The sequence below is a fragment of the Gossypium raimondii genome, chromosome 12 (genome assembly GCF_025698545.1).
Source record: "Gossypium raimondii isolate GPD5lz chromosome 12, ASM2569854v1, whole genome shotgun sequence".
NCBI lineage: Eukaryota > Viridiplantae > Streptophyta > Magnoliopsida > Malvales > Malvaceae > Gossypium > Gossypium raimondii.
In genome coordinates, this window is record NC_068576.1 from 51,059,512 (window position 1) to 51,072,888 (window position 13,377).

The 13,377-nt window shown below is 36.2% G+C and overlaps 2 protein-coding genes across 10 annotated transcripts; one reads left to right on the forward strand and one right to left on the reverse strand.

Annotated features, from left to right (window-relative positions):
• The first annotated feature begins 1,162 nt into the window (after positions 1-1,162).
• LOC105764917 (beta-amylase 8) lies at positions 1,163-7,739 on the forward strand. Of its 4 annotated transcripts, none has more exons than XM_012583726.2 (10): positions 1,163-1,767; positions 2,453-2,677; positions 2,991-3,071; positions 3,200-3,403; positions 3,863-4,057; positions 4,381-4,545; positions 5,291-5,518; positions 5,976-6,188; positions 6,863-7,082; positions 7,396-7,739. In XM_012583726.2, exons 1-10 carry the CDS (start codon positions 1,393-1,395, stop codon positions 7,425-7,427), a joined length of 1,938 nt encoding a protein of 645 aa, XP_012439180.1. In that variant the 5' UTR covers positions 1,163-1,392; the 3' UTR covers positions 7,428-7,739. The 4 variants fall into 4 exon arrangements, with proteins under 4 accessions (XP_012439180.1, XP_012439178.1, XP_012439179.1 ...); XM_012583724.2 differs by having other exon boundaries at positions 1,164-1,767; positions 5,258-5,518; XM_012583725.2 differs by having other exon boundaries at positions 1,165-1,767; positions 5,258-5,518; positions 7,399-7,739.
• LOC105764921 (alkylated DNA repair protein ALKBH8 homolog) lies at positions 7,679-11,319 on the reverse strand. Of its 6 annotated transcripts, none has more exons than XR_001124751.2 (8): positions 10,918-11,319; positions 10,739-10,834; positions 10,550-10,636; positions 9,669-9,788; positions 9,196-9,486; positions 8,359-8,567; positions 8,079-8,144; positions 7,679-7,956 (listed from the first exon to the last, which is right to left on the reverse strand). XR_001124751.2 is itself a non-coding variant. In XM_012583733.2 (7 exons), the coding sequence occupies exons 1-7, from the start codon at positions 11,221-11,223 to the stop codon at positions 7,894-7,896; spliced, it is 1,029 nt and encodes a 342-aa protein (XP_012439187.1). In that variant the 5' UTR covers positions 11,224-11,317; the 3' UTR covers positions 7,679-7,893. The 6 variants fall into 6 exon arrangements, 1 of the variants encoding a protein (XP_012439187.1); XR_001124750.2 differs by having other exon boundaries at positions 8,260-8,567; XR_001124753.2 differs by having other exon boundaries at positions 8,359-8,481; positions 10,918-11,318.
• Positions 11,320-13,377: the final 2,058 nt, after the last annotated feature.

Below are 13,377 nucleotides of genomic sequence, written 5' to 3' on the forward strand. Positions count from 1 at the left end.
GATTGAGTTAAATTTTAAAAATAAACTAGCCATATTTAAATATTATTGACAATATGACTAAATTTTAAGTTAAAACACATAAATTTAATACCATATTTATTTGAAAACTCCTTTAGAGTAAAGAAAGAGAGAGAGAAAATTTAATATAATAATCTTGATTTGTTAATTTCTATGGTTAAAGTCTTAAATTTATTATTTTAAAATATTAAAAATTTATAATTTAACATCTTATTTAATTTAAGTATATATATATATTTCTTATAAAATTTTGGGAAATTATAAATAATTCATTTGAATTTTTAAAATGGACCAATTTAATATTTTTTGAAACTATTAGAGATTTAAAGGGTATTTACACTAAATGGACCAATTTATTATTCGAATCGTAAAATTCAACTTGAACTAAATTCAAGAAAATCAAATATCTCGATTTGATTAACTCAAAATTTAAAAACATTTTATTTTCTCGAATCAAATTAAATTTTGTTCACTTTTATTTTTTTCCTTTTAAGAAAAGCTCACCCTTTTTTTCTAAAATAAAAAACATGCATTTGAATGATATTAAATTTCATTAATATTACAATTTTTATAAAACATAAAAATAATTTATTATAATTCATTATTAATATTTTGATATGTAAAATATATATTTTAAATACTTTTAAATAATTAATATAAATTATTTATTTATAAAATTTAGATTAAATATATAAACATTACAAATTCAAAATCATACATTTATTCATTTGAAATAAATTTTAATAAAAATAATGAAATATATAAATACATAAAATATGCATGATAAATGATCTCCAAAATTGTCATTTTATTTTATTTCATTTCGAAACTAATGGGTTTAGCATTGTCTATGATAAAAGTAGTATCTGATTTTTAAAAGTCAGATTAAATTACATTTTATTTTTATTAAAAATTAGTTAAATTAGTCCATATAAATTACATTAAAAATAGATTAATACAAATAAATAAATTTTTTAATAAAAATATAAAATTCCTCATTAATTTAACCTACAAAAATTAACTTTCTTTTTTTTTCTAATATTTCTTTTTCTTTATACTTCTACCATCATTTATGGTTTTAGTTAATAATTAAAAAAACGAGAAGGTTTTGAAGGCACTTAAAATGTAATGGCAAACTTTAGTACGGAAGAAAGTAAAAACTAAAAAGTAAAAACGCAGTCGTAGTGGGAGAGATCAGAAATGGGAAGAGTGTGTGTGGAAGACAGAGAGCGAGAAGGGAGTTGATTTGAAGTGTAAAGCTCGAGGATGACGATGATGACGGTGGCCACCACACTGACTGCCTGACTCCCAACCTAAAGAAACACAAATATAATTTATGCAAAATTCCTAAATCCTCCAAGCTAGATCCCATCCATGGAGTCCCAACCCCAGCCCCAGCCTCAGCCTCGGCGACCCCGCGGGTTCGCTGCAACCGCCGCTGCGGCTGCTGCCTCTGTGAGCCCCACCGGCACTCCCTCTGGATCTGCCGGCGCATCCACTGCCTCTTCCGGCAAGGGCAAACGTGAGAGAGAGAAAGAAAAAGAGAGGACGAAGCTTCGGGAACGGCACAGGCGAGCCATCACTAGCCGTATGCTGGCCGGCTTGAGACAATACGGTAATTTCCCTCTTCCCGCGCGTGCTGATATGAACGATGTGCTAGCCGCCTTGGCCCGTGAGGCTGGTTGGACCGTTGAGCCCGACGGCACTACTTACAGGCACTCTCCACCTCCCCAACATCAACAACATTTGGTTCGTTTTCTCTTGAACTACTAAATTACTCTTTCTCTCTCTCTCTCTCTCTATAAAGGTGCCTGCTAATGCTGATTGATTCCTTTATTATTTCGAATCTCTCCTCTTCTTCTCCAAGCATAAAGTTTACTGACAGCTTTGTTGGGAAGGGGGGGGGGCTTCGAATATTTGAATATCATGAGGCCAGTTATTTCACCCTTAGTTGGTTTCCTTTAGCTCTGTCCAGTCCAACAACTTACCGAACAAAAATTAATTTACTTGAAAATATGACTATAATGTCTAGGCAATTAGTAATAATTTGCTACAGTTCTCAATTTCTTAAGTGGGATGAATACATCGTTATCTAGGTCAGCTTCGATATGTCATTTAAGCTGTTTTCCCGAACCATAATGTTCATTCTACGCACTTGGTATATGCTAATCTTATGGAATCAAATAGTGTCAGTTTCAAGCATGGTTTGGATAGATATAAAAAAATCTAATTAGCCCTTGAGCCACTGGAGTGGCGCCTATGGTTGAAGTTTGCTTCTTGTGGCTTTTAATAGCTTTTCATTCTTTGCTCTAGTCAGTATCCTGATAATTTCTCTGGACATCCATATTGTAAATGCTTTACTGGGTGTTACTTTATGTGCACAGTGCTTGATTTATCTTTATGACGATTGTGTTTTGACATTGATAATGCTCAGGGAGCATTTCCGGTGAGGTCAGGTGAAAGTCCACTAACGGCTACTTCTTTGCAGAATTGCTCTGTTAAAGCAACGTTAGACTGTCAGCAACCTGTTGTCAGAATTGATGACAGTTTGTCTCCAGCATCTCTTGATTCCGTTGTTATAGCTGAGAGAGATACACGGAGTGAGAAATATCCGAGTACGAGTCCCATCAACTCAGTTGAGTGCCTGGAGGCAGATCAGGTAAATTTTGAGCTACATATTGATTGCTTCTTATTCTTCCTTTCTTTTTCTTCATCCCTCTGCTTTTTGAGTTGCAATCTGTCTGTGTTTTACAAATAATAATGTCACTATTATGATTTGTTAGAGTAATTTGTTCTAGGATTATAGCCATAATTTAAGATTAAAAATGAATGTGGTTACATCTTCATATTATTCAAATGATAGATACCAATTGTTGCTTTACCTGCCATCATCTATGTTTTTCAAATTTCCCTGTACTTTGAATCGTTTGACGTTATAAATATATATCTGATATGGTGATTCATTGAAGCAGCTTATACAAGATGTTCATTCAACGGAGCACGATAATGACTTTACAGGCACCCAATATGTCCCTGTTTATGTAAAGCTTTCGGTGAGGCTTGGTCTTTGATATTCTAATTGAGAGTTTGAGATGCACAGTTCTTGTCATGGCTTGTTAATTTTCACATTGACTTTCAAATTCTCTTTGTGGAAATTTAACTCTTTTCTATTCTTTGGCAGACAGGTGTCATCAACAACTTCTGTCAGTTGGCTGATCCTGATGGTGTTAGACAAGAGCTAAGTCATATGAACTCCTTAAATGTAGATGGAGTCATTGTAGATTGTTGGTGGGGAATTGTTGAGTGTTGGAATCCACAGAAGTATGTCTGGTCTGGCTACCGGGAATTATTTAACTATATCCGAGAGTTCAAGATGAAGATACAGGTGGCTTTCAACTAAATAAAGTTGCATTTTCTCTCTTCCTTTCTTTACTCTCTCGCTGTTGATGTTTAACATTATTTGAGAGTTGATGCAGTAGTGGGAAATGACTTTCAAGACTGTTTCTGTATGAATTACATCCTCTTAACATCTATATAATGAAACTTTTTAGGAATTCTGAAGGAACGTGTCTAATGACGTCTGCCTGTTTCAGTTTAAGTATCTTCATTTTTGAGTCCATTCTTTACTAAGCACTTTTTTACATGTGACGTAATGCTTTCTGTTTCAAAAGTTTCATTGGTTTTTATCCATGCATTTCTAATTTTTTTTACTTGTATTTTCTTCTCAAATCAGAAAGTGGTTGACATATCTAAACTTTTATTCTGCATTTGTTGGAGTATTCTATTGGTGGTCTTTAGCTTATATGGAAGCATCTGTCTTAAAGTTTCTTATTCACTTTTGAAGGTTGTAATGGCATTTCATGAGTATGGGAGAACTGATTCTGCTGATGTACTGATCTCCCTACCAAACTGGATTTTGGAGATAGGAAAAGAAAACCAGGATATCTTCTTTACTGATCGTGAAGGAAGGAGGACGACTGAATTTTTATCTTGGGGAATTGACAAAGAACGTGTTTTGAATGGAAGAACTGGTGTTGAGGTACTGAAAAACTGATAATTTTTTCTATGCAATTATATTTTTGTAGTTACGTCCAGCCTCATCATCTCAATGGGTTGGAAAAGGTAGTTTGTCTATCCATCAGTGTTTTAAGTTTTAACCAATTACAAGTGGAAACTATTCCTCTTCTACATCTTTCAACATAGTTTGATCTCTTTTCCCCTTTCTCTTTCATCCAAAGTAATGTGTATCACATTAATCTTTTGATGCATGTAACCAAAAACTTATTCAGGTAACTCTTGCTTATATTGATTGTCTTGCTTATACTGATTGTCTTTCCTAGTGTTATTGTCATTTATTTGCAGGTCTATTTTGATTTCATGAGAAGCTTCAGGACAGAGTTTGACGATTTGTTTGCAGAGGGTCTTATTTCTGCAGTGGAGATTGGACTTGGACCATCTGGAGAGTTGAGGTATCCCTCTTTCTCAGAAAGGATGGGATGGAGGTATCCTGGCATCGGTGAGTTTCAGGTATCTGTTAACTTTAACTCCTATGTGTTTCAATGTTTCTGTTTCTTTTCTGTATCTAACATATGCAGGTTTGGGTGTGAATTCTAAAACACAGTTGGATCAATCTCCTCTGTTATCCAAATGATATGCCATAAATAGGTTCAACCTGAAAATGCAGTCAAGCTACCTGATCTCAACAATGTTAGGTTCAATTATAATCAAGCTAACATTAAGATCAAGCTCAAGTTAGAATACTTGCTTACATGTATATTCGTATATTATATGCAAGTTATATGAATAAATTTAAAAAAGAAACTCAAAGAGTGTTAAATTTGTTAAATTTAGCTTTCTTAACTCATTAGTGTATGATGTACATACAAGTCTAAATATTCTTCAAGTCAAGCCCAGTTATCAAATAGATATGCTTCCCCAAGTTAAAAGAAGAATGAACTCATAAATTGTTAAACCAGCTTATTCTCTTCTGGACCTGGTACTATATTTTATGCTCATATAGTGTGTTAAAAGAAGAATGAACTCATAAATTGTTAAACCAGCTCATTCTCTTCTGGACCTGGTACTATATATTATGCTCATATAGCGTGTTTTATGGTTATTTATTGTACTGCATATGAAAATTTGGCATTCTCTCTATATGTGATCAATATCTTTAGTTGAGGATTTGCTTGCATATGCCTGTATGCAATATTTTCCTGATACCATCAAATCTGTCCAGTGTTACGATAAATATTTACAACAACATCTACAGAGAGCTGCTAAATTGCGTGGGCACTCTTTCTGGGCTAGGGGACCTGATAATGCTGGTCATTATAATTCTAGGCCACATGAAACGGGATTCTTTTGTGAACGGGGTGATTATGATAGCTACTATGGGCGTTTTTTCCTCCATTGGTATGCCCAGGCACTAATGGACCATGCGGATAATGTCTTGTCTCTAGCAAATCTTGCTTTTGAGGAGACCAAGATTATTGTTAAGGTATGCAAGTAGTGTACAAAAGATAAGCTAGCTTTACCTTTTATACTGTTCACTGCTTGACTTGTCATTCTTTGACTCCTTGTTAATAAATAGTATGTTGATCGTGTACTTTTAATTACTTTTCATGCAATTAAGTGTAATTTTCTGTCAACTCCCTTCTAACACTGAACCTAGATCCCATGCTTTATTGTATCCTGGTCATTTACTGGTTCCAAATCTAAATGGATTAGACAAATTAGGTGATTCGCAGTGCATTTTTAATTACTTCCTTGCAGATTGAATAATTTCATATGTTAAACTCTGGTTATGTATAAAAGTTCTGATGTATGGCCTGCTTAGTTTTTTGAACTGAATGAATGTCATTATTGTCCGTGGCTGGCTCTTGAAGGTGATATTTGATTAGAGCTTACAAGATATTAGAAAGTACGAAGGATTAATTTTTTATTCTAATATGCAGATACCTGCAGTTTATTGGTGGTACAAGACTTCCAGTCATGCGGCAGAGCTGACAGCAGGATATTATAACCCTACCAATCAGGATGGATATTCTCCAGTTTTTGAGGTTTTAAAGAAACACTCTGTGACAGTGAAGTTTGTATGCTATGGGTTGCAGATTTGTAGTTATGAAAATGATGAAGCATTTGCTGATCCAGAAGGTTTGAGTTGGCAAGTGAGTCTTTCTGGTGTCCTATGACTTCCTTGATTACTTTTAAGCTACAGACGTCTTTCCTCTGTCATCTATTGAAGAGTTTTTAATGCTAAAATTAGTTCTTTGCCTTTTAGTTGCATCCTGGCTAGCCTTCAATATTAAGGATAGGCAAGTTTGCATGAATACTTTTCACCCATAGTGTATCAAGTATCTAGCCTCAAACTAGTTGGTAGCATGTGAAAATGTTCAACTTGAATGTTAAGTTACTACACACAAATCTGGAAATAACATCACTTGAGACTCGCTAAGATAAATGGCCCTATGATGTGGATTAAAAGGGGGCAGTAAATAAACTGACGCTTATACCGTGATAGCCAACTGTTGGATTAAAAGAGTAAAGTATTATGTTGGAGTGAACTACCGTGATTTCCTGATACTTGCTTTTACCTGCTAGCTTATTGAACTAGACAAGTGATCAATCACTTGCCCTCAGTATATCATTTTCTGAAGTTAATTTCTAATATTGTGCTTTAGACTCTCAAGTCTTAACTGCTAGGTTAAGCAGTAATAGGTGTAGAGCCTCTTCTAATACTATATAAGGCCACAGCAGACGCCAGACTGATTTGATCTGATTAAATCCCTTAATCCATTATTATTGGCAATATAATTCTGAAGGTTCTAACTTACTGCCACAGGTTCTCAATTCAGTCTGGGATCGAGGATTGAAGGTTGCTGGTGAGAATACACTTTCATGTTATGACAAAGAAGGGTGCTTGAGAATAATTGAGACAGCCAAGCCGAGAAATGACCCTGATCGTCGCCACTTTTCATTCTTTGTCTATCAACAGCCATCCCCTTTGGTTCAAGGAGTAATATGTCTCCCAGATTTGGATTACTTCATTAAATGCATGCATGGTAAGAATAATGAAGTTTACTCTCTATCTTTTTAAGTGACTCAATGAAATGGGTTTCTTAGTTCTATTTTACTCCATTTTCTTACATATAATACGGTGTTCTCAAAAGCTAGAAATGAAATTTCCATATTTGACAGCTAGGTTATAATTTAAATGATTAGAAATGAACATTAAGATGCCAATTTGACTTTATCGTTGAATAGCCTTAGGATGTTCAGCTTAAACACTGTACATAAATGGTCATGGAATTATTGTTGTCTTTACTGTGTGCAAAGTTTTCTTTTCTAATTAAATTTTTTGGTAAATATGCATAGCAGGAGATATCACGGGTGATCTAGTGCCCTGATGATGACGGTGGATTTTGCTCTTTCTTTACACATACAAAGTAGTACCAGTTTGGACTGTAAGGTAACAATGTTAACATGAAAGGTGTAGGACTGTAGGTTGTTAGGCTTCTATCAGAGACTATACTGAATTTGGGCTGGTTGTATTTTCTGTGCTCTTTTCATCATGTAATTAGTGATTAGTCACCTCAAGGTATGGTATTATGGATAACATTGCCGGAATCCAGTAAATATTGTTAGGGGGATCTCATCGTGGGAGAGAAAAAAACATTGTATTTCATAACACTCATCAAGGTTTGATCATCCATTGACCATGCATGTGCCTTAAATCAGAAGTTTCTACTTTAATGGTACAATTCCTTGGTTTTGCAATGCAAAATTTTCCCTCCGAGCACAACACCCATTCAACATCAACTGTGCTCCCATTCAACATCAACATTGTTATGTAGCACAACAAAAGCCTCCTCCCTATGTTTGGGATTGAGAGTCACAGTATTGGGGAAATTCGCATTGGCAAGGTCCTCTTCTCACCTGCACCCAAGGAAGATGGTTTTCAAGTCTCCATCCTAAAAAATCTAGTGACCTCTTCATGAATTAAGGTAATGATATAAACAATGCCACAACTACTTCTCCAAAGCCTAAATCTTACAAACCTTACGAAATGTGAAAGATACTCTTCTCGAACCCCTTCTGATCATTGTTTCATTCACCTTGTCAATCTGCAAATTGTGCATTAATGGACCTTTTAACATTCACAGATGATGATAACAATACAAAAATGTTTGAATGCAATCCTTGGAAAGCTGATATGCCATCCAAAGATACCTTACTCACCAAGTTATAAAATATTTAACAGTCACAGAAATTACGGTACTTTCTTATGACCTGATCACCAAGGTATTATTTTCTTCAAAAGACGTAAAAGAATAAAACCTCATAATTGGCATGAAAATCTCAACTCAAGCAGCAGCAAGAAGGAATGTTAGTGATTTCAAGATTCCCCTTAAGTTTCTCTCCAAATCACACCACAAGCCTCTCAAAATTCTGCCTGTATATCTGTCAAAAGGATAATGATGTGCTTCCCTTCATAAGGTTCATGCCTTTGCAATGCAGCCATATACATTTAAAACCTGAACATAGAGCTAACAAACCCTAGGTGGTAAGTCTAAATGCTCAAACATTATCCATCACCAAATGAAATATCATGGAATCACTTTACCTAGGGATTTAAGTTGCAGTCATGGACACGTTTTTGATTGCGACATGTTTATTACAGTTGTGGACATAACTAATGCTATCCAGTCAACTACAGCTAATACTGGCAGTGGAGAGAACTGAAACAGCAAAATAGTGGTCATAGTGTCACACTGTGCCACTATCTACATCCCACTTTTACCCTCAACGTATATCTAGTCACTCTTTAAAATTTTCATCATAGTCCAAGCATCAGAATATTAGGAGTGATCTACTATTAAGTTCCACAAGCGTGAAGCATTGATAAACTCTGAAGACTTCTCAATCCAAAAGGCCAAACACATATATGCAAGAGATTTGAAGCTTAACCTTGGTTAACACTACTTGGAAGATTTGGTTTTCCACTCCACTCAACTCTCTGTCTCTTTTTCCTATTTTTAGTTTTCACGACAATTCATTTCATAGCCGTAATCATTGGGTTTATGATGGCAACAGTAAAACTAAGATTTCATAACCTCTAAAAGAGAAACTTGCACAGACGAAAGTATTCAGTAATCATCTAATCATAAAGCTTACCTTATGATGTGGAATATAATGATGCCAAGCGCATCGTGCCTCCCCAGATAGAAGAAGCATTGACCGAGGAGGAAGATAGATAGCCTTCCTAGAAACCTCCGAGCAACTATTAGGATTTTCAACTTCCGTGTCACTTATAGAGGCAGTTTTAGGAGCCCATGAACCTGCTGTGTATCTTCTGAACTCCATAATGCAAGGCCCTGCTAGTGAAAGGCTGAAAATTAACCCTTCAAATGCTGAGTGAGTGTCTATGTGCGGGGACAAGCCCACCCCAGGTGGGTATTCATTAACCTGTAAGGTCATTACTGATCTTCAGTCTTGCTAACATCATCCCCCTAGGCCCAAGCTGTATGTCTATAACCATGACATAGGGCTCAAGTTTTTTTCCCCCTTTCAAATCAAAACATGAAACCTTTGGTCTATTTACAGGACAGTAAATAGAAAGAAGTGGGAAGGAACTTGCTACTACATACCGTCAATTGGTCCAAATCCAGTTTTTCAGGAATGTCTGGAGATAATGAAATCCGCTCGAGTATAAAGGAAACAAATGATGGAAGTGCACCCAAATGCTGCTTTGTATCAACATTCCTAGTCTGTAACATAGAATGGATATATAGGGGGTTAGAGAGGGCTTTAGGAGTTCCATAATTCTTAGATTATAACCAGCAGATTACCAGATCATAAAGCAATTTATGTTTTATACTGGTATCAGGAGTTAGCAAACAGCATTTACTGAGAAACACATTCATAAATGTATATTTCTTCTAGACCAATCATTCGAAGCTCAATAACACTAGTGCTTTGCTTGGTGGAGTGGAAAGATGGAAAACTGAAGGGTAGAAAAAGAAGACGGAAAATATAATTTTTCTTTCCATAGGTGTGCTTGGTAGGAAAGATGGAAAAAGGGAAAGAAAAAATTATTTTCTTTATCAATTGCTTGGTGGAGTTGAAAATGAAAGGAAAGAAAATAAAACATTTGAAAAAAAAATAATTTTGAACTAACATACACTTCTCTCTCATTTTCTCTCCTCTCATCATTCCAATTTAGAAGGACTGGTTTCTATGCATTAGGATGGAAAATGATAATCTTCTATTTTTTTTCCTCACTTTTCTTCCCTACCAAGCACACTCCAAATTCGTTTACTGTGCTTGGTTGCGTGGAAAAGTGGAAAGAAAATGAATTTGGAGTGTGCTTGGTAGAGTAGAAGAGAATATCCTCGTAACCTCAGGCAACAAACTTCTTTTCCCAGGAGCCCAATATGAAACCTTCTAAAGTTCTTCTAAAAACTACATTTGGACTAATGGTACAGAGTGAAAATTAGAAGAAGAGAGAGCAACAATAGTGAGCACTTACATCATAACAAAATTTATATCCATAGTGCTGAACCCTCCGTTTGGAAAGACTAATCCAAGATCCAGTATCAACTGCTTGAAGCAATTGCTGAAAAGAAACAAAGGACATTAGGCAGTTCATACATCATGGAATAAATAAAAAATAAAAGAACAAATCAGTAAAAAAAGCCAAGGACACCTAAGTTCTAACCTCCTCTTCCACAGCACTGATGAAGTCATGGAACAAATAGAGTCCTGGAATATTTAAATCCGAAGCGTTTAGCGAGACTGGAACAGACGCCATTCCCTAAGTGTAAATAATGGGCACATATATTAGTATCAGCAGAAATTACAAAGGGAAAAAAAACGACAGAGGAGAGAGTGGCAGACCCTGGAAGACGGTGGTTGCAAAATGGAATGACGGATGTGTAAAGAGCGGCCTCCAAGGTGAGGGCAAGGGCGGTCATTCAAGGCAATGAAAGCAGAGTGAGCAGAGGCTGGTTCAAGAAAAGAGACAATAACACGAGCACCACTTTCATCAGCTGCGTACACACCTTTGACCTCCCCAAAGGAGCTAAACGCAGATGCGATGGTGTCAAATTGAAGTCCCACCGCAGGGCCACAGTTTGCCACATAAAGGTCTGGGCTTGACTCGCTATCTCCTTCTTTGGGACGAACAAATCTGGGCATGACCATATCAAAACCTATAACAAAATCGAAATAGAGATAACGAGTAGCCTATCAACGTTGGTTTGTGATTTGAAGATATAAATTAATTTTAATGGAGAAAGAGGGCGGCAGCTGCAGAACCAAAAAGAGAGAGAAATTAAACAATAGGGTTAATTCGCGATACATCTTGAAATTATAGCCCAAATTTTAATTTGGTTCTCAAAGTTTAAAATATTCTAATTGAATCCTTAAAATATTAATATAAAAATTCAAACATAAAGATAAAATTCAACTTTATCATTATTAAGTGGATGATAGCTTCATCCGACGGTTGTAAAAATACATTGAATCCTAGAAATCGATCTTAAGTACCGGATACTAATGCATGCGCTACACGATTTTCTTATCGATAGACATGGGTAAGCTGCACTATCCAATTCCATTTCATCATTGCCCGTATTCCTCGTACCAAGGCATTGGTGGCCCCGGCTCCATAAGGTTCCTGTATTAATCGAATGACTTGAAGGCTGTCCAACTCCAGCACTACATGAGAAGCTTTTAGCTGCCAAGCTTGCACCAACCCATCATTTGCGCCCCATAGCTCAGCATCCATTACCGAACAGACCCCAATATTCCGACTAGATCCAATAACCCATCTTCCCCTATGATCCCTTATACAACCATCAGCAGTTGTCTGTCCGGATATAGTATTTCTCTCCCCATCTGCGTTTATCTTCAGCCACCCCATGCTCAGGCTTTTCCCAGGTTATGCCACGACATTCTTTGCTGCGTCCTAGTGATTGTTGTGCTCTCATACTAGCGCTAGCACCAATGAACTCTTTGCACAAACAGCGGCCCTTCTCAATGGTGCTTTCTTGTTCATAATCCACCAAATTAAATAAAATTGAGTTTCGTTTGAGTGATAAACACTAACATAATATACCGAATAATGTGTCCCAATCATCCGACTTCATTGGAAAGTATGATGGCTGTTGGATATTTACTTGTAACCATTCCTGAAAGTCCATATTCTTTCCAGTATAATAAGAGAGGACCATACCGACATAGCTGGGAAACATTTTCGCAAGACATGACTAATATCCCTGTTTTGCTACTAAAGAAAACCCCACTGCCACACAAGGCTTTTTCCCACCATAGTGTTGTCATCAAAATTGACTAAAAGTTAGTTTCCTTTTCCTATTGGAGGGATTTACCAAAAAAAGCCAATTTTTTTATAAAATTACCTAAATAGGCCGGTTTTTTAATTATTTACCGGACTGGGCCATTTCCCCTAAAATCGCGCCACGTCGGAGCGATGTCAGGGGACGGGGCAGAAGGTCGCGTCCACGTCAGCGCGACCTTCTGACGTGGAAGGAAATCGCGCCCTCAAGGGAGCGATTTCCTTCCACGTCGGCAGTCGCTACCGACGTGGACGCGATGTGGACGCTGCAGCGTGAATAAAGGCTCAACGGTCAAAAATTGACCGTTGCCCCCCAACGGTCAAAATTTTTTTACTATATAAACCCCCACCCTTTTATTTTCACAAACAAATTCAATATCAATTTCTTTCAAAAATTCTTTCAATTCCTTTCAAAATTTCTCTCAATTCCTTCAAAATTTCTATCAATTTCCTTCCAAAATTCTCTCAAACTCTCAAATTCCTTCCAAAATCCTCTCAATTTCCTTCAAAAATCTCCAAATCCATATTAAATTTCTTTTCCATTAAATTTCATTTTTAAGAAAATTTTAAAATTTTTATTTTTTTAAATAATTTTAAAATTTTTAATATTTTCAACAATGGCGGATCATTGATTCGTCTTGATAGGAATCACATATCGGTGGAGCAAATGAACATGGTAAGTATTAAATTTAAATTTTAAATTTTTAAAGATATTTTTATTTATGTATTTTAGATATTTATTAATATATTTTTTGTTATAAAAGGTCAAGATCGGGTATTGGAATGCAATATTCGAATATGCATGCTCCATCACTTTAGTAGAGAACTACTGCGGAAGCGGGATTTTGGCACGTGGCGACAGTAGGCGGGATGCAAGTTGGAGCCGAAACTGATCAGTGCGTTGATCGAGAGGTGGAGACCTGAGACGCACACATTTCATCTTCCATGTGGAGAGTGCACTATCACTCTAGAAGATGTCCATCTGCATTTGAGATTGCCGG